Below are 21,009 nucleotides of genomic sequence, written 5' to 3'. Positions count from 1 at the left end.
CACTAAACACAGGGGAGGAGCCTTCCACACTTCACATTCCAGAGGAGGAGAGATAGAGAAGGAGAAAGAAAAGAGAAAAGAGAAGAATAGTAATGAGAATTTAAAAAAAAAAGAATGTTTAGACTCAAAAGTTGACAAAAGTTGACAGGGAAAAGAGAAAAGCAAAGAGAAAAGAAAAAAGAAAAGAGAAAGGAGAAAAGAGAAGAATAGTAATGAGAATAAAAAATAAAAAAAAGAATGTTTAGATTAAAAAAATTGACAAGGCATTTGCACAGAAAGACAAAATAGTGAATCCATTTTATCCAGCTAGGTCAACATGTTCAATGTGTTCCGGAAAAACTACAGTATTTACACATGAAATGATTTATTGGAGAGGAAAACTCATTCCATCTTTAAGAATGTACCCACATTGTGTGGTTGGATATAAGTGCTTCAGCAGACTTGCTAAAAGACTGCACACACACACACACATACACCAAAACAACCCAGCTCAGCTTCACATGCCTCCAGGTCATACAGGAGATGTCAGGACCTATCCCTCTCGCCTACTCTGCTCTCAAGCAGAAAACAGGAGAGAAAGAGAGAGAAAAAATAGAGAGAAAGTGTGGAAAGGAGATTGTGAGCTGAAAGTGAATTCCCCCCCAAAAAATACATGAAGTTACACTGGTTCCCAAAGGTGGGTCGGGACATAGCGGTGAGTTGCAGTTCATTCCTTCAGAGTTCTCTGGGTTCCGACTAGAAACATTGAACGAGAAAGAACCTACAGCTTTGCGTTGGTCGACATACTCTCATAACAAAGAAATATGTTTGTTACTATTCATTCGTCATAGACTTGTACCGAAAGTGACCTACAGTTACAGTAATAACTGTAAAAGGAACCGCAGGTATGACCCCAACTCATGCTCGGACTACTGAGTCTAGGGGCCACGGAGTTACAGAGAGTTATTTCTCCTGTGAGATTAATGGCAGTCAGATGTGCTGTGATGTCTAAGTGCTCAATTTCTAGGCCAGATGTGCCGGGATATCTACGTTCTCTATTTCTGGAGCAGTGAGTCAGACTGCAGAATGTCAGCAGGAGGACATTCCTGTGTATTTCCATGCATCAAAGAACACATCTGATCTGATGTACAAAGAAACGATAGAAGTCTGCTATTCACAGATCATCAGAAGTCAGTGAACATGAATTAAAATGCTATGAACTCTGGGAGGTAATCCAGCAGTGTATGTGCTTAGCTCAACATACCTGGTTATCATATGTTGTACATTTGATCATGCATAACAGTTATAAATGAATGGGTCGTGAATTCCTGTACAGTTTATAACTTGGTAGATACGTCTATGTTGAAGCCTCAAGGACGGAAAAATACCTTCCTCATTATTACTGTAGCATGTAACCAGTCACCCAATCAGTCATACTGATGTCTGCATTCATTGTATCATCTGTATCTGTGTGTCTCATGGAAAATTGGCAGATTTATTTCCATAAGATCTCGTCTCTCTCTCTCTCCTGTTCACTTACACACATTTGGCCTTGCTGTTAGTGACTGTGATAGGCCTACAAAGGGTGACCTGATATTATTAACCGTGTGTGTGTGTGTGTGTGTGTGTGTGTGTGTGTGTGTGTGTGTGTGTGTGTGTGTGTGTACTATTGGACTCAGTCTTATATTAGTCCCACAGTGACTGAGATCATTTCATGGAGAGAACCAGAGAACCCACCCTCCATTGTTAAAGACAGAGTCAGTGTTGACACTCTGCCCAACGGCTGTGTCCGATTATCAAAGCAAGGACAACGAGCTACGTTTAACCCAATGATGAGAACCATCCAATGACCCATATATTAGCCTGGGTACCAGTCTGTTTGTGCTATCATTCCACTCCTTGCCACTCATTGTCATGTGAAACATGAATGATAGCGCAAACAGACTGGTACCAGCTACCACATACAGTATATCAACAGAACCAACAAAGTATATACCCACGGAAATCAACCCAGAGATCAAATATCCTATCACAACCCACGTGGATGTTGTTCTTTAATTCTGGGAGAAAAAAACAGTTTGTTTCTTAAATGTAACAGAAATTCAAGTCGCCGTTTTCTCTCCGTTTGAGTTAACTATATTCTCCCCGTTGTGCATTCTTCTGCGGTGGATCCATCTGGTTGTAATAGTGGTGCTGGAGGGGGTGCCTGGTGGTCACGGAGGAGTTCTGCTTCTCTTAAAGATCTCCAGAGCAAAACAATGTGCTTTAAGTTCAGATGGCTGTACAGTGCTGTTTAATGGACAGAGATAATTACATGGAAAGATTGTCCATATAAGAGCATAGGTTAATATTCTGTCAGAGGGACACCTCTCTATCTCAGTGGAGTGGCACTGCTCTCACAGAGTAGTGCCAACCAGTTCCCTTACAACTTCAAGTGCTCTCTAACTTTCGTCTCGGACTGTCTGTCCCCCCTTGGCGACATGACACAGTACAAGGAAATCGCTGTGAAACAACCAAGCCAAAGAGCGATTTACAACCAATGGGTGTGTCTGTTATTTTACTGTTCCTCTTTGGTTTTTGAGTGACACTTGGAAGTCAGATTGCAGTGTTCGGAATTGCCATATTAGGGCTACCCTAAACATTTACAGCTGCTTCTCTTTGAGGATCCATATCAAAGAAAACCTAAGAAGCATAACAAGGGTTATTTACTAGCTGCGTCTCCTGAGTGATGATTCTGCTGGGGTTGTTGATTGTGAGGGGGGTGGATCTAATAACCCTTTGACATCGACGATAACACAAGAGCATGTGGGTTGCACACTGATTGTATACCTTCCTCATCTGAGTGGTGCCGCCTCTTGGGGCGGCAGGGTAGCCTAGTGGTTAGAGTGTTGGACTAGTAACCGAAAGGTTGCAAGTTCAAATCCCTGAGCTGACAAGGTACAAATCTGTCATTCTGCCCCTGAACAGGCAGTTAACCCACTGTTCCTAGGCCGTCATTGAAAATAAGAATTTGTTCTTAACTGACTTGCCTAGTAAAATAAAGGTTAAAAAAATTAAAAATAAAAAAAAAGACCAGGAAACCACTAGAAGGACTGGCGGCTATTACGATAATTTCCGTTCCATCTGTGTGTGTGTCTTTCTTGCATAATAAAATGCAGGATTGATTGACTTGTTTTATTTGGAAGAACACTCCGTGGTACAGTACAAAAATATTTCATGCTCATGGAAATGTATCAAAATAAGTTCAAACAGTAAGAAAGATAAGCCTATCAGTCAACACATCACAGTAATAATCCTTGGGCACATTACAGGATCGCTTGGCATAGTTTTCCCACTGGCTTTCAAACAGCACATAAATAGTAACTCATTTATAAATACTTACATTCATTTACAGTGGACTATAGTAGATTGCACAAATACATTTAGGATAGGGCAGGTTACAGTATCTAAACTGTGAACGCCGACTTCAATCTCCTTACAAAACACCAACGTTAGCTCTTACAAACAGGCTACATCCTTTCTCATTTAATACGGACGACGGTGGTATTGTGGAACGAGGAAGCGCGGTGGCGTGAATAGTTGAGTCTGTGGTCCCTGGTGACAACGCATAGTGTTGTACAGTGGCAGGGTTGTAGGATAGACAGGAGGCGGTGACGGGTATCCGACCCCACACTGGCGCTGCTCTTCAAGCACCCCTTTCCCCTCACACTCTTTCTTCCACTTGGTGCGTCGGTTCTGGAACCAGATCTTCACCTGGGTCTCCGTGAGACAGAGTGTCGAAGCAACAGCGTAGCGCTCAAAGACAGACAGGTAGCGGCTGCTATGGAAACTGTGTTCTAGAATGCGTAGTTGGTCCAGGGTGAACGCTGTCCGGACCCGCCGCAACTTGCCCTTTGACCTCTCCGGGCAATGGCACGCAGATGCAGGACGGGCCTCGCTCGCTACCGGCGACATTGCTGATTCCACTGTGGTGGAGCATCCACTGGCTGCTGGACCACTTGGGAACTCTACTCTGGATTGGCGTTCAGTAATGGCTTCCCCACCTGAATAGAAAATAGTGAGTTTAAAGCAGGAACTCATCCATTCTTTAAAAAAATATATAATAATAAAACATTTTTAAAAATCTGCAGTTATGATGATATTATTTGAATGCTGATGAAGAAATAACCTTTTCATGAAAGTTTGTCATTATGATACTAGTCTGAGGCTGGGCCAATAATAAATAAACCAACACTGACCTCTCCTGGGATGAAACTAATACTACCGCATCTAACGTAGGAGGACACTCTTATTAAAGTAAACTTCTGCATAAAACCCATACCTCAGTCCAAGGGATCATATTTATAAAAAAGCAACAGCTCACGAGTAAGTAAATAGCTTCGAAGCCATTCATGTGTTTGTAAAGCTTTAAAGCCCGTTAAGCTTTCAAAATATATAGATCGAATAACAGAAATCTCACCTGTGGTCCCTCTCGCTGCGTCAATCTGAATTGAACCATGGTTTGGATGAGTAATGTTTGGTCTCCCAGTGAATTTAGACGGATCCAGGATGTCTGCCACAGAGAAAGAGGTTCTGCTGACCTGCAGCAACTTGTCTGGCTGCATTTCTATTTTTAGTTCTGTAAAATTGGACGAAAAGGCACGTTGTTCGCTGAAGACCGTGGCAGAGAACTCGAGTAGACGACCACTACGCACGTATCATATATCCACCTTGCTTCCTTCCCTATGATCTGATGCGTGTGGCCCTTCCGCCACATCTATTTATACAGGTCAAGAACACGCCCATCACAAGCATAACATTTACATTTCCAAAACAGTAAAGGCCCACAATGACAAGTCACTGCGCAATGCAAGACAAAACACGCGCTCCTTCTTTCTGCGTGACTAATTTGGCGCGCGCCACACACACACATACACACACACACACACGAAATCGACCTCGTGCGCATAAGAAGGAACCCCCGCGCGGGTACTTTAAAATGCTAATGCCCGCTCTAAGCTAGCTGGGTTACTTATTGCAGGGCATCTGGTTAAAATGTGCCCCTTTCTTTACAACCGTGTTCCTGTTTTGTTGTTTGAGTTGTCGTTATTTGCAATTGTGTGATTTTACGCTGGTAGGACACGTAAACGCGGGTTGTAATGCTAATTAATCGACTCTACTCAGAGGGATTTGTAGGCAAAATTCTGCTGCTTCACTTGTGCACGAATATCAATAGGGGCATTTGTTTTTTTTATTGAATGCGGTTAAAGTGTATAGCTTTGTAGTCAGTCTAATCACACAAAGTACTTAGCTATAATTAGAGGGCCACACAATTAGAACTAACAAGATTATGAGTGCCCATCTGCCTGTTCAACAGGGGGAAACGAGACTCTGATTTTGCCCTTTTTGTTGATGTATTTCCGCTGTAGTCATGAAATGCTGCCGTCGTCTACTGTTAGAAAGTTAGATTAAAAATCCCTTGATATTGGTTCCCCAAATGCTCTTCATTGGTGTACAGTTTCTCCAACGTTTCCAAATACACCTGCTGGGGTCGAAGTGGGAACATATTGCTATCTGACTGTGGACTGTTATAGGTTACAGTTCAAACCAGTCAACAAACGTCTATACAAAAATCTCTTGGTCTCTTTCATGTCAACCAAACCGAGATGAGAGCAACATCAGCCACAGAGCGTAATATGACCACAGAGAGATCCACCTGGAAGTTTGTACTGTATAATAATTTTTTATTTTATTTTATTTCACCTTTATTTAACCAGGCAGGCTAGTTGAGAACAAGTTCTCATTTGCAACTGCGACCTGGCCAAGATAAAGCATAGCAGTGTGAACAGACAACACATGGAGTAAACAATAAGCAAGTCAATAACACAGTAGAAAAAAAGAGAGTCTATATACATTGTGTGCAACAGGCATGAGGAGGTAGGCAAATAATTACAATTTTGCAGATTAACACAAGCCCACTGATAAGTGCACATTGGATAAGTGCAAACTTTTTTTTAGGTGGTGCAGTCCACTAGTCTTCCAAATAACTAGGGCCTACTATACATTCTTTGCAGCCTACATGTTGTATATCTGCATCCTCTATCAGGAAAGGTCTATAATTGCACCAAGCGCTTTTAAGCCTTAGTAATAGTCCTGTCCTTAGCTATACAGTAGTAATATGACTTCTACTGATCTGTAGTCTCCAGAGAATGAGTAAAGGGAAAGGGGGGGGGTATATGAGGGGGTTAAATGACCTGACCCCTTGGAGCAGGCCAGGTCGTAAAGGTGGGGTAGCAGGATGGCATCTGCCAGCGTCCTCCCAGCAGTGACCCCTACAGAGCGGCTGGTATTGAGGGGAGAAGAGAGGCCGGCCCACCGGGACAATTAGCAGATGTCACCAGTGGGCCTGACCCTCCCTGACCCATGTCTTTGTCCAACAGGACCAGAGGAGACCGGGGGGGGGGGCATTTATGAAATGTGTGGTGAAGAGCATCAAACTTATCAACCCACACCAAGCACTGGCTTACCCAGGGTTGAAGAAAGAGTCCTTACTATTGCATCAACTTTATTCTATATTCTTGACATAGTCTTGACTTAAAAAGTGAGTGTATTTACCTTACATTTTACATGACCTTCCATTATGCTAAAAATCAAATAAAACTTGTATGTGATCTAAATCTGACGGAGAGGGGTGAGTAGGAGGTGAGGATAAGGGGGGAGGGGGGGGGGCAGAGATTTTCTAGATTATACAGTATACTTTTTAACTTGATCCAGGCCCAGGTCTATCCTTTGTGTCTATCAGTAAAGCCTAAATAAAGGTTGAACTTACCCATCAACATTGTGTCATGATAGACATCATGGATTGTGGGTAGATATCAATAGCTATACCGATGGTAGAGCCTACAGTGGGTGAAATAATGAACTAGTATCCATCCGTATCGCTCTCCTTTGGTGAAATGTATGTATCCTGACAGTCATGGTGTAATTGAGAATTGAATGGGCTTACAGGGGGTACCCCATTCATAACTACCCCTTACCCCTCTCCTCCTTACCCCCCTTCGACCTGCCTCTCTCCACTCTACCTCACAGATGGGCTCCACTACAATAAGAGAGCGAAAAGGAGGAGAACCCACAAATATGTCATCTCCTTAACAACAGTTAAAAGCACTTCTAACCACACTCAGGGGTGCTCTTAGCATTCCATAGCAGTAGGATTCCTTTATGGTCTATCTATCTGCCACACTTTTGGACACACGCCTATGGGGTATAATGGTGCCCTTCTGTCGTCATGGTAAAGCCGGAGGAAACTGCCAATAAATATCAGAATGGCATTATAGCATTGATGGTGGTAATAAATGTGTTTTAGGCATGTTTAACCACACATTAGGAAGGGGTTTGTCTGTGGTCATAAATGTAAGCTTATGTGTTCAAACAAAAAAATTGCTATTTCATTTATAGGATGTGGGTTTTGCCTAAAAAACATGTTCTACAACAGGCGTAGGCAATTCCAGTCCCCGAGGGCCTGATTGGTGTTACATTTTTGCCCCAGCCACAGCTAACACCCGACTCCAATAATCACCTAATCATGATCTTCAGTTTAGAATGCAATTGGATTAATCAACTGTGTTTCTGTTCTACAATAATACTGCACTCAGAGTGTTGTTTTTTTATACGGACCATCCTAGCAGAGAAAAGTCTACGTGGGAACCTTGGGACGTTCACCTCTGACCCAATTTAAGTTGAAATGTAAAACGGGTTATGGTATGGTATGATTGATATAAAGGTTAAGGTTGTGGTTAGGCAATGGTTTGGGTTTAAGGTAGGGACTTCCCAAGGATTCCATTTAGCAACTACCATCCCGAGCAGTGCGACACAATTTCATGGCACACTCACAGAAGTTTCTACTTAATTGTCACTGATATAGGATCATATTTCCCCTACCCCAATGCATGAAACTGACTCCAGATCAGCGCTTCGCGTCTAGCGTCAGTTTACACCAAAACGTCTCGCGAGATGTCATATTTCATCGATTTGAAACATGGCGTCGGAAGGAGAAGCGGGTAGTGCTTCTGTTGTTGAACCAGATACTGGAGACTGGTAAGTCTCCGTTAAAACAGGGAAAGGGCAGTCGTTTTGTTTGTTGTTTAAGTGTGATGCTAGATAACCAGATAAATATTGCTCAACAAGCTAGACCGCTGATGTTAGCTAACTAAACTGAAGCTAGCTGGCTAGCAAGTTAACAACCCTTAGACGCCTCATTCAAATGCCCAACTTGTAAGCTAACTTGCAACAAACTAACTAAAGCATGAAAGAACAGGTTCATTTCCTTGTCGAATATTTACTTCTAAATAAATATCTAGCATGAATCCTGCAGAACCTAGCTAACTAGCAAACCAAGTGAAAATAGCTAGCTCAGGTCCGGTGAGTTACGTGCGGCTTGCGGATGCTTAGCCAAGGCTGAAGGTTCAGCAGCGGGGCTCTGCATCTTTCTGTATTATACTTTCGTTACTCGTAAATGTAAAGATGTTACTATAGTGCGGAATAAAACGTTGTCTGTGTGCACAAGCTGTCATTTATCCAAAATACGAAATAAACGAGTTTTGAGCGCTTTATCCCAGCTGGCAGCATTGGTATTTTATTAGGAGCCCTAATACTACTTGTTGCGAAAGCCGCAGCTAGTCGTACTGTGGTCCACACAGAACATGACACAATACAGAACACTAATAGACAAGAACAGTTCAAGGACTTAACTACATACATAGCCTACATATCAATACATACACAAAATATCTAGGGCAAATATGGGACAGGTCTTGTGCTGTGAGGTGTTGCTTTATCTGTTTTTTAAAAACCAGGTTTGCTGTTTATTTGAGCAATATGAGATAGAAGTGCCATGCAATAATGGCACTATATAATACTGTACGCTTTCTTGCATTTGTTTTGGATTTGGGGACTATGAAAAGACCCCTGGTGGCATATGTGGTATGTGTGTGTGTGTCAGCATAAGTTGACGACGCAAGTTGACGACACAAATCATTTTGAATTTTCACATGGTTTCTTATAAAAAGTGACGCAGTCAGTTTCTCACCTCTTAGCCAAGAGACTGTCATGTATACTATTTATATTAGCCCTCTGATTACAATGATGCACCGCTCTGTTCTGGGCCAGCTGCAATTTAACTAGGTCTTTCTTAGTACCACTTGACCACATGGCTGGACAATAATCAAGAGAAGACTTGCTTTGTGGAGTGTGGTGTCAAAAAAGCAGAACATCTCTTTATTACAGACAGACTTCTCCCCATCTTTACAACCATTGAATCTATGTTTTGACTTTGACAGTTTACAATCTAAGGAAATGCCAAGTCATTTAGTCTCAACTTGTTCAACAGCCACACCATTCATTACCAGATTCAGCGAAGGTCTAGAGCTTAGGGAATTATTTTTATCAAATGCATAGCTGAAGCTAAGCTAATGTTCATGTTGATATGTTTATTTACTTTCAGTGGTGCTGGATTTGGGGACCTGACAGGCAACATGGACACTGAGTCATCAAATGGCAAAGAGGCCATGGTATTACACCTCTTATACAGTAGTTCTCTGGGCATCCCTGTTCTCAAACAGACAGACAGTAGCTAATCCTTTTCCCTGTGTTCTCCTCAGGACACGGGTGGTGAGGGTTTGGAGGCGGCGGACACCCAGACAGGTTCTGGGGACGAGGAAAGCGGCAGGCACCAGGGAGAGGTGGAGCTGCAGTGTGCTCTCTGTATGAAGTGGTTCACAGCCGACACCTTCAGCATCGACACCGCGTACGTCTGACTCGCTGAGTAACTCATACTCTCTCTTTTCATGGAGGCCTTTGGCCAACTGATTATAAGACTAAGCTTGTTAGACTTTTAAAAATTGCTCCCTGTAGCTCGACTAACCAGGTACTGGCTGAGATGAACATATAAGGATCAAGGTTTTTTCATGAGTCTTTCTCCCTCTCTCTCTCTCCAGGACTTGTTTGCCTTTCATGACCAACTATGTGTTCCATTGTAACGTGTGTCATCACAGCGGCAACACCTACTTCCTCAGGAAACAAGCCAGTAGGTGTTCTCAGTCAGCTGATACACTTCCGTGTGCATGTGTGAGCTTGGGGATTATTGATGGTCTGTTATCGATTGATTGTACTGATTGAGTGTCGCTGTGTGTTCCAGACCTGAAGGAGATGTGTCTGACTGCCCTGGCTAACCTCACATGGAGGTCCAGGACTCAGGAAGAGCACCCCAAGACGATGTTCACCAAAGACAAGGTTAGTCCTCTCAACAGTCCCTACATAATCCACTTTGAAAGCCAATGTGATCTTTTGAAAATGCTTGATACTACATGTCACGCCAAGATACGACACAGTCTTTTGCGTATGTTTTTCCGTTCTCTACACCTGCTTAACCTCTCTGGGATATGTGGGACGGTAGCGTCCCACCTCGCCAACAGCCAGTGAAATTGCAGGGCGCCAAATTCAAAACAACAGAAATCCCATTATTAAAATTTCTCAAACATACAAGTATTTTACACCATTTTAAAGATAAACTTGTTGTAAATCCAGCCACAGTGTACGATTTCAAAAAGGCTTTACGACGAAAGCACACCAAACGATTGTTATGTCAGTATCTAGTCACAGAAAACACAGCCATTTTCTCAGCCAAAGAGAGGAGTCACAAAAAGCAGAAATAGAGATAAAATTCATCACCAACCTTTGATGATCTCCATCAGATGACACTCATAGGACTTCATGTTACACAATACATGCATGTTTTGTTCGATAAAGCTCATATTTCTATCCAAAAATCTCAGTTTAAATTGGCGTAGTATGTTCAGTTATGTTCCAAAACATCCAGTGATTTTGCAGAGCCACATCAATTTACAGAAATACTCATAATAAACATTGATAAAAGATACAAGTGTTATGCATGGAATTTTAGATCCACTTCTCTTTAAAGACTCCGGATGTGTTTTGTTAGTGTTTTCCTGTATTCCCCTTCTCTCCTTGCAGGACATCATCCCGTTCATTGATAAATACTGGGAGTGTATGACCACCCGACAGAGACCTGGAAAGCTCACCTGGCCCAACAACATAGTCAAAGCCATGGTGATTCTATGAGCAACCACCGACTTACACAAGTGCACCAAACTGCACACGTCACACCAAATGATCACTGTTGAAAAAGTAGCCGGACTTTCTCTTTAGAATCATGTCTTTACTTGATTTTACTGTGTTTCAGAGCAAAGAGCGGGATGTGTTCCTGGTGAAGGAGCATCCAGACCCAGGCAGTAAGGACCCAGAGGAGGACTACCCTAAGTTTGGCCTGCTGGACCAGGTAGGAAAACACAATACACACACACAGACACACACACACACACACATACAGTGAGGCTGACTGTTGGTTGGTTTTTCATCTCAGGATCTGGGCAACATTGGACCATCTTACGACAACCAGAAACAGACCACCGCTGCTCCCACTCCTGGAGGGCTCAACGGTAAGCTCAAAACATACCAACACACTTGCTAAACACATCAACACAAATTCGCACCAAACACACAATACATGTCACACACAGTTTTTCATGGAATTAGTTATCAAAGTGTCACAGATTATAATTCCACACTAAAGCCCTAAGGGGTTCTCCTGTTATAAATGCTCTGTACATGCTGTGTTGCGTTCCAGGTGGACCTTGTTTCTCAGGTGAATATGATGTGGTGGTTTGGTATCTACCTCTGAGCTCTGTGTTTTGTGCAACCACAACTTTCCGGTTAGAGGTTGCCATAGGCACAGATCTAGGATCAGCGTACCGCCTCCCCCATTCCTTAGCAAAACAACGAAGGGGCAAAATGCAATCTGACCTTAGATCAGCGTCAATGGGCAACTTCACTCTGCTCCAATGGAAACCCCGTCCCTCACCTGCTCTGCGCTTATGCTTGGTGCCCTGAAGCTTTTACCGTTTTGATCTGGCTTTTGATTAGTGGACTGATTGAATGATTTAATTTCCTCTGGCTTTCTGCTCCTGAGTTCCCGGGCTTCATCCCAATGCTCTGGAAAAGCCTCGTCTTCCTTTCCGTACCCAGTGGTGAGTGGTAAAGGACAGACCAAAGGAGGCTATTACTGTTGGGATGCAGCCGCGAAGTGGTGTGAAATAATCCCCTGGCTTCCTCTGTGTGGCTGCTACTCTCCTTTCACCCTAATATGTGGTGTCCCTCCCTGCTCAATCCATGCTTGTGCCTCTTCGGGGTGACTTTTTGCTGAAAGTGTGTGCGCGTTCTATATTGTAACTTGTGTATTTGTCGTGTGAAGGTGGTCTGGCCCCCGGCCCAGGGAAGGGTAGAGGAGCCAAGCGTAAGCAGCAGCAGCAACAGGAGGGAGCCACAGCCGGAGCAGCCAAGAGAACACGCAGGTACAACAGAGACTGAAACATATGTAGGATGTATTATAATATGCAATCAATGCAACTCTCCTCTCTCTCTCTCTCTCTGTTATTCTCCTACTCTTTCCCTCCACCTCATTTCTCTTTCTATCCCAAATACACACAATCCTGCTCTCGCTCTCTCGCTCTCTCTCTCTCTCTACCTCATTTCTCTTTTTATCCCAAATACACACAATCCTGTTCTCTCTCATTCTTTCCTCTCTCCTTCCCCTCTGTAGTGACCCTCTGTTTTCGGCCCAGCGTCTACCCCCCCATGGTTACCCCCTAGAGCACCCCTTCAACAAAGATGGCTACCGCTACATCCTAGCAGAGCCGGACCCCCATGCCCCCGACCCAGAGAAACTAGAGCTGGACTGCTGGGCTGGGAAACCCATCCCCGGAGACCTCTACAGAGCCTGTCTCTACGAGAGAGTACTGCTAGCCCTGCACGACAGAGGTACACACACCCAGGAAATCCTACAGTAATGTAGTAGAGATGGGTTTCTTCTTATTATCCTTACCCAGTAATGTCTTTCACCTTCTCTGAGAATACTGTGTGTGTGGGCGTCTTTGTGCTTGTGTGTCTGTTATTTCAATTTTACGATACTGATACCGAGTGTGTGTGTATATACAGTTAAAGTCGGAAATTTACATACTTAGTTTGGAGTCATTAAAACTAGTTTTTCAACCACTCCACACATTTCTTGTTAACAAACTATAGTTTTGGCAAGTCTACTTTGTGCATCACACACAATTTCTCCAACAATTGTTAACAGATTATTTAACTTATAATTCACTGAATCACAATTCCAGTGGGTCAGAAGTTTACATACACTAAGTTCACTGTGCCTTCAAACAGCTTGGAAAATTCCAGAAAATGATGTCATGGCTTTAGAAGCTTCTGATAGGCTAATTGTAGGTGTAACTGTGGATGTATTTCAAGGCCTACCTTCAAACTCAGTGCCTCTTTGCTTGCCGTCATGTAAAAATCTAAAGAAATCAGCCAAGACCTCAGAAAAATATTGTAGACCTCCACAAGTCTGGTTCATCCTTGGGAGCAATTTCCAAACGCCTGAAGGTACCACGTTCATTTATACAAACAATAGTATGCAAGTATAAATACCATGGGACCACGCAGCCATCATACCGCTCAGGAAGGAGACGCGTTCTGTCTCCTAGAGATGAACGTACTTTGGTGCGAACAGTGCAAATAAATCCCAGAACAACAGCAAAGGAACGTGTGAAGATGCTGGAGGAAGGTACCTATATCCACAGTAAAACGAGTCCTATATCAACATAACCGGAAATGCCGCTCAGCAAGGAAGAAGCCACTGCTCCAAAACCGACATAAAAAAAGCCAGACTACGGTTTGCAACTACACATGGGGACAAAGATTGTACGTTTTGGTGAAATGTCCTCTTGTCTGATGAATCAAAAATGGCCATAATGACCACCGTTATGTCTGGAGGAAAAATGGGGAGGCTTGCAAGCTGAAGAACACCATCCCAACTGTGAAGCACGGGAGGAGGGACTGGTGCACTTCACAAAATAGATGGCAACACGAGGAAGGACAATTATGTGGATATATTGAAGCAACATCTGAAGACATCAGTCAGGAAGTTAGTTTGGTCACAAATGGGTCTTCCAAATGGACAATGACCCCAAGCTTACTTCCAAAGTTATGGCAAAATGGTTTAAGGACAACAAAGTCAAGGTATTGGAGTGGCCATCATAAAGCCCTTACCTCAATCCTATAGAAAATGTGTGGGTTGAACTGAAAAAAGCATGTGCGAGCAAGGAGGCCTTACAAACCTGACTTAGTTACACCAGCTCTGTCAGGAGTAATGGGCCAAAATTCACCCAACTTATTGTGGGAAGCTTGTGGAAGGCTACCCAAAATGTTTGACCGAAGTTTAACAATTTAAAGGCAATGCTACCAAATACCCACAGAGTGTATGTGAACTTCTGACCCACTGGGAATGTGATGAAAGAAAAATAAGCTGAAATAAATAATTCTCTCTACTAATTATTCAGACATTTCACATTCTTAAAATAAAGTGGTGAACCTAACTGACCTAAGGCAGGGAATTTTAACTGATTAAATGTTTAAATGTAATTGGCTAAGTTATATGCAAACTTCCGACTTCAACTGTACATGCATATGAAATATTGTTGAAAATCCTACAATGTGATTTTCTGGATTTTTTTTCTTCTCATTTTGTCTGTCATAGTTGAAGTGTACCTATGATGAAAATTACAGGCCTCTCATCTTTTTAAGTGGGAGAACTTGCACAATTGGTGGCTGACTAAATACTTTTTTTGCCCCACTGTATATGTGTGTGTATGTATATGTATATATATATATATATATATATTTATTTATTTATTTATTTATTTATTATCGTATGTGTGTATATAACATATATATATATATACACACACATACGATAATAAATAAATAAATAAATATATATATATTTATTATCTTATATGTGTATATATATACGTATATATGTATGAGCGTGTTTTTTTTCTTTTACTTCGTATTGATTCCATGTTTTTATTAAGAATCTATTCTGGATTTGACAGTTTTCCATTTCTTTACATTGAATACTGCGTCGAGGAAGAGCTTGCAAGTAAGCATTTCACTGTGCTTTTCACACACACCTGCTGTATTCTGTGCACATGACAAACGTTGATTTGAGTTGTCTGTATGCAGCCCCCCAGCTGAAAATCTCAGATGACCGTCTGACAGTGACAGGGGAGAAGGGTTACTCCATGGTCAGAGCCTCCCACGGTGTCAGGAAAGGATCCTGGTACTTTGAGGTCTCCATCGATGAGATGCCCCCGGACACTGCAGCCAGACTGGGCTGGTCTCAGCCCCTAGGTAGATACTACAGAGACACACACTCACACACACTGAGAGACCGGTACAAACACCGCAGCTACATCTAGTTGATACCACACGTTAAAACATGTCCTGTCTCCCTGTGTGTGTGTGTGTGTGTGTGTGTGTGTGTGTTGTAGGTAACCTGCAGGCCCCTCTGGGATATGATAAGTTCAGCTACTCGTGGCGCAGTAAGAAAGGGACACGCTTCCACCAGTCTGTGGGGAAACACTACTCCTCAGGCTACGGACAAGGAGACACTCTGGGCTTCTTCGTAGAACTTCCGGACGGCACTGAGACAGCCAAGGCACTGCCTGACACGTACAAAGACAAGGTACTTAAAAAAATATATATATTTTTCAAATACTATAGTTGATAAATGAGTAACTGAGAATCAATAAAATATCCGAATTATGATTAGCAAATAGCAGACATCCACTCTCTGTTTTTATGAGACTTGACTGCTCATCCCTTTGTTTGTGTTCACTCAGGCGCTGATTAAGTTTAAGAGCTACCTGTACTTTGAGGAGAAGGACTATGTGGACAAGGCAGAGAAGAACCTGAAGACTGTTACCCCCAGCAGGGTGAGGCTCCAGCATAGAACTCCAACCAATAGCTCAGACATTCAAATCAATGGAACACATAGCTAGAACCAGTAGATCATTCAAAGCAGTGGAATGCCTAACTAGAACCAGTCGATCATTCAGAGCAGTGGAACGCATAACTAGAACCAGACGATCATTCAGAGCAGTGGAACGCATAACTAGAACCAGTCGATCATTCAGAGCAGTGGAACGCATAACTAGAACCAGAGGATCATTCAGAGCAGTGGAACGCATTACTAGAACCAGTCGATCATTCAGAGCAGTGGAACGCATAACTAGAACCAGAGGATCATTCAGAGCAGTGGAACGCATAACTAGAACCAGAGGATCATTCAGAGCAGTGGAACGCATAACTAGAACCAGAGGATCATTCAGAGCAGTGGCAACCAGAGGCCATATTGGATGTACCATTTGAAATGTTGATGAATTTGGATAATCTCAATCTATTTTTATTGTCAATATCATACGTCTGTTGACAGTAGATATAGTAATTGGCTTTTCCATTTGTTGAAATCTCTGTTCTTCCCTCTTTCTAGATGCTGTTCTATAAGAATGGGGTGAATCAGGGTCAGGCCTATGAGAACCTGTTTGAGGGGCTTTACTTTCCTGCCATCTCTCTCTACAGGGGCTGCACGGTTAGTGCTGTGTGTGTGTCTGTTTGAAGGGTTCTATTTTCTCTCTCTCGATCTGCAGCAGCCTTTGCAGCAGCCTGGCAACGTGCATTTGCTCTCTTCGTTCAGTGCGCTTTCTGCTTAGCAGCAGCCTCTGCTCAGTTTGGCAGCTGCGGAAGTGTGAGAGGGAGATGCCCGTGTGCTTCGCAGTTTACCGGATCTTTTTTCTGCAGTTTTCTTTAAGATTACTCGCCGATCCCACACGATGCAGAGCTGTCGTTCAAGTCACTGACTTGTTATTCCCACTCGCCATCACTCACCGCTATCATCAAATGGACTCATGCTAGCCACAATTTCTGACTGAGCTCAATTCATACAAACTTAACGCGGAGCGCCCACAATGTGTTTTGTGAGGAATTGTTGTAATTTTAAGCAGAAATAAGGGCATACTAACTGTCATAGTAGTAGATGTGAGTTTCTCTTTCAAACTATCCCCTGTCCTTGTACACAGGATAGCTAACATTCGCCAAAGCAAGCTAGCTACTGATAGTGCAACCCTAGTAACAGTACAGATGAAAAATGATCAGGCCCTATGTACATCCTACTGTAGAAATGATTTTTGAAAACTAGTCCAGGCTGGGACTGTGTGTTTTGTGGTCTACATCTGTGTGATGTGATCACTCCGTTTATTCCAGTTCAGAATGTAAATGATTTATTGTATTTTAACAGCAACAGTTCTAACCAAGACACATATGAGTGTTTTTGTACGAGTGTTTTTTTTAATGGGGGAGAATAACCATGAATATATATTTATATGGATATTAAATTTCATTGTTATTTGTTTTTGTCTCCATTGCATTTGTTTTAAGCATAAGGGCAATGAAATGTACCGACCATGTATGTACAGTTCCATATTGTCCTAAGCTTGGGTCCCAGGAAAAATGTCTCATTTGTGTTCCTGGCTGAAAAAGTTTAAGAACCCCTGCCCTACAGCACTGTAAATAATTCAATGCCCCCAAAGTTTTGTGCTCTGATATAGCCAAGTATCTACTTCAGGGATTCCCATTTTAATCACATTCTGTTGATTGTCCCTCCTTTCTCTCAGGTGTCCGTTAACTTTGGACCACATTTCAAACACCCTCCAAAGGACATCAAGTACCAGCCAGTGAGTACACAGACATGCATGCTTTAAAAAAATGTGATTAGATGAGCAATAGAGGTACAGTACTTGGGAGTTTTGACGTCACTTGAGGTTGTAGATGGGATTAATTGGTGTACGTTTGTGTGTGTGTCCTCCCAGATGAGTGACATGGGCTGGGGAGCAGTGATTGAACACACGTTGGCTGACATGCTGTACCACGTAGAGACGGACGTGGACGGACGACGTAGCCCGCCCTGGGAAGGATAAACGCACGCGCACACCAGAGCTCAACACACAGACGGCCAGTTGAGTGTTCGGACAAAGGCACGGAGGAGTCCATTCCAGCAGATATAGGTGGGCTGATGTCGACCTGAACACTGACACACTGTACTCTCTTTGTACTCTCTCACTGTACTCTCTAAACATTACCTTCATTGGTAACTTAGAAAAAATCCTAATGGACAAGATGTGTGTGTGATCTAAAAAAGGGAGACTTTGATGTCAGTTGACTGATTTTTACGTGTGTCTGAACATAACACTCTTAGCTTATGAAGCACGTCCAGGTGTTTCAGCATTGTAAATTCATGTACTAGTATGCATAAACAGTTAAAGGGAAGTGTAAAAAAAAAAAAAAAAATCTACTTCATATTCATCTCCAGCATCACCCCAACATATGTGAAAATGGCACGTTTCTGTTTTGTAGTAAAAAAGATGGAGAACCTTAAGTGTTTCTAATGACATCATCGGTGTGCATCATGTGATTTTTAACCAATTATGAGTAGGCATTGCCTACTAATTGGAAACACTTATTTTCCTCTTTTACTACAAAACATAAAAACACGCCATTTTCACATTCACACATGTTGATGTTGGTGTGGAGATGATGAATATGAAGTTAAAATTGTGAAATTTCCCTCAAAAGGAAGGAACAAATCTGTACATTGTTTTGACCCAACTAAGTTTCAATTTAATATATCTAACATTTGTCAGCACCCCAGGTAGTCTTATTGACAGACGTTCTATCTTCAAATGAACAGATTCAGTTGCCTGTGTTCTGTTATTTGTCGTAATATACTATATATACACAAGTATGTGGACACCCCTTCAAACTAGTGGATTTGGCTGTTTCAGCCACACCTGTTGATGACAGGTGTATAAAATCGAGCGCACAGCCATGCAATCTCCATAGACAAACATTGGCAGTAGAATGACCTTACTGAAGAGCTCAGTGACTTTCAACGTGGCACCGTCATAGGATGCCACCTCCAACAAGTCAGTTTGCCAAATTTCTGCCCTGCTTGAGCTGCCCCGGTCAACTGTAAGGGCTGTTATTGGGAAGTGGAAATGTCTAGGAGCGTTGAGCAATAACGAAGTATGAGGCTCAGCTGCGAAGTGGTAGGCCACACAAGCTCACAGAATGGGACCACAAGGGCTGAAGGGTGTAGTGTGTTATCTGTCATTGGTGGCAACACTCACTACCGCATTCCAAACTGGCTCTGGAAGCAACGTCAGCACAAGAACTGTTTGTCGGGAGCGTCATGAAATGGTTTTCCATGGCCGAGCAGCCACACACAAGCCTAAGATCGCCATGCGCAATGACAAGCGTCGACTGGAGTGGTGTAAAGCTCGCCGCCATTGGACTCTGGAGCAGTGGAAACTCGTTCTCTGGAGGGATGAATCACGCTTCAGTATTTGGCAGTCTGACGGACTAATCTGGGTTTGGCGAATGCCAGGAGATCGCTACCTGCCGCAATGTGTAGTGCCAACTATAACAATTGGTGGAGATGGAATAATGGTATGGAGATGCTTTTCGTGGTTGGGACTAGGCCCCTTAGTTCCAGTGAAGGGAAACCTTAACGCTACAGCATACAATGACATTCTAGATGATTCTGTGCTTCCTCCTTTGTGGCAACAGTTTGGGGAAGGCCCTTTCCTGTTTAAGCATGACAATGCTCCCCTGCACAAGCTGAGGTCCATACAGAAATGGTTTGTTGAGATCGGTGTGGAAGAACTTGACTGGCCTGCACAGAGCCCTGACTTCAATCCCATCGAACACCTTTGGGATTAATAGGAACGCCGACTGCGAGCCAAGCCTAATCGCCCAACATCAGTGCCTGACCTCAATGCTTTTGTGGCTGAATGGAAGCAAGTTTCCAACATCTAGTGGAAAGACTTCACAGAAGAGTGGAGGCTGTTGTAGCAGCAACTGGTGGGACCAACTCCATATTAATGTCCATGATTTTGGAATGAGATGTTTGATGGGCAGGTGTCCACATACTTTTGGCCATGTAGTGTAGCTGCTAGCTGGTCTCGTAGATGTAAAATCTAATTGTTTTACCAAGTAGTTTGGTCTTTTTGTGGTCTTTTTTTTACGATGTTATTTTGTTTTACATTCATACTGGTTTTAATAAAGTGAAGATTTTTGGAAAGATTTGTTTTCAGGCTCTTTATTCTGAGGTTACATACAAAACACAGGTAGGTACAAAATCAAAACACTGTCTTTGCTGAGCTTTGATCATTCATTCTAAATGACTGTTTTACAGAAATAAGACCGCCTCTCCTCAGTATGATAGTTTGGGGATGGTACCTTTGGCCTGTGCTGGTGAATGATAGACGGTATGGCCCGAGTGTGTGACAGAGTTATTAAAGACATCTCTTAAATAAAGCCCTGTCTTATCCCTTCATCTTTAAAGTGTGCGCTCTTTATGTGCTGGAGAGAAAGCGAGAACATCTGGCCACAGATTCTTGTTCTTCTTTGGCTGTGTTTGGGTTGTTGATTTTCAGAAGGCGGCAGGGTAGCCTAGTGGTTAGAGCTTTGGACTACTAACCGAAAGGTTGCAAGTTCAAATCCCAGAGCTGACAAGGTACAAATCTCGTTCTGCCCCTGAACAAGTTAACCCACTGTTCCGAGGCCGTCATTGAAGATAAGAATTTGTTCTTAACTGACTTGCCTAGTTAAATAAAGGTAACATACATAAAAATACAAAAAAGTACTAACTGGTTGATCTGTGTGCTGAGTGATCATCAACACCAACAAATCATTTTACTCTACACCGGGTAAGCTGATTGAGGGAATGTTCTCATTTACAACTAATGTTGCAGTGGTGAGAGGGTTTGAGGAAGCCCATCTATCAACAGGTGTGTGTCTTGTGGAAGATGCGGTCCAGCAGTCTACGTTTAGGTTTCTCTGGGGCAGGATTCTGGCCCCAGTCCAGGTCAGGGGGTCTAGAACCCTGAGGGCCAAACACATTCAGCTCCTTGAAACAACCCATCTCTATCATCTATAGAGAGAGACGGGGGGAGAAAGGCGAGTGATCTCTATTAGCCTATGACGTAACCATACCTAACCTTATGTTCAAATTGCTACCAA

The 21,009-nt window shown here is 42.9% G+C and overlaps 3 protein-coding genes across 5 annotated transcripts in view; 1 reads left to right on the top strand and 2 right to left on the bottom strand.

The window, feature by feature from the left end:
• Positions 1-671: 671 nt before the first annotated feature.
• Positions 672-20,068, top strand: ash2l (ash2 like, histone lysine methyltransferase complex subunit). 3 transcript variants are annotated; one of them, XM_035772540.2, is made up of 17 exons: positions 672-694; positions 9,461-9,527; positions 9,618-9,763; positions 9,954-10,042; positions 10,154-10,248; positions 10,990-11,085; positions 11,219-11,314; positions 11,399-11,474; positions 11,663-11,680; positions 12,287-12,386; positions 12,635-12,852; positions 15,115-15,282; positions 15,423-15,616; positions 15,774-15,866; positions 16,424-16,522; positions 17,604-17,663; positions 17,799-20,068. In XM_035772540.2, the coding sequence occupies exons 2-17, from the start codon at positions 9,492-9,494 to the stop codon at positions 17,904-17,906; spliced, it is 1,692 nt and encodes a 563-aa protein (XP_035628433.1). In that variant the 5' UTR covers positions 672-694; positions 9,461-9,491; the 3' UTR covers positions 17,907-20,068. The 3 variants fall into 3 exon arrangements, with proteins under 3 accessions (XP_035628433.1, XP_035628431.1, XP_035628432.1); XM_035772538.2 differs by lacking the exon at positions 672-694 and adding an exon at positions 7,902-8,055; XM_035772539.2 differs by lacking the exons at positions 672-694; positions 11,663-11,680 and adding an exon at positions 7,902-8,055.
• LOC118385415 (homeobox protein pnx-like) lies at positions 3,140-4,799 on the bottom strand. Its single transcript, XM_035772544.2, has 2 exons — positions 4,439-4,799; positions 3,140-4,022 (listed from the first exon to the last, which is right to left on the bottom strand). The coding sequence occupies exons 1-2, from the start codon at positions 4,581-4,583 to the stop codon at positions 3,505-3,507; spliced, it is 663 nt and encodes a 220-aa protein (XP_035628437.1). The 5' UTR covers positions 4,584-4,799; the 3' UTR covers positions 3,140-3,504.
• Positions 20,069-20,070: 2 nt separating the features above from the next.
• Positions 20,071-21,009, bottom strand: part of LOC118385411 (G protein-coupled receptor kinase 5-like) — a 31,674-nt gene continuing 30,735 nt past the window's right edge. Inside the window, exon 15 of the mRNA XM_035772535.1 lies at positions 20,071-20,920. Within this exon, the coding sequence (XP_035628428.1) occupies positions 20,771-20,920 (150 nt within the window). The 3' untranslated portion in view covers positions 20,071-20,770. The remainder of the gene's footprint in view (positions 20,921-21,009) is intronic.

The sequence above is a fragment of the Oncorhynchus keta genome, chromosome 6, assembly GCF_023373465.1.
Source record: "Oncorhynchus keta strain PuntledgeMale-10-30-2019 chromosome 6, Oket_V2, whole genome shotgun sequence".
NCBI lineage: Eukaryota > Metazoa > Chordata > Actinopteri > Salmoniformes > Salmonidae > Oncorhynchus > Oncorhynchus keta.
This window is presented reverse-complemented; position numbering and strand designations above follow the sequence as displayed.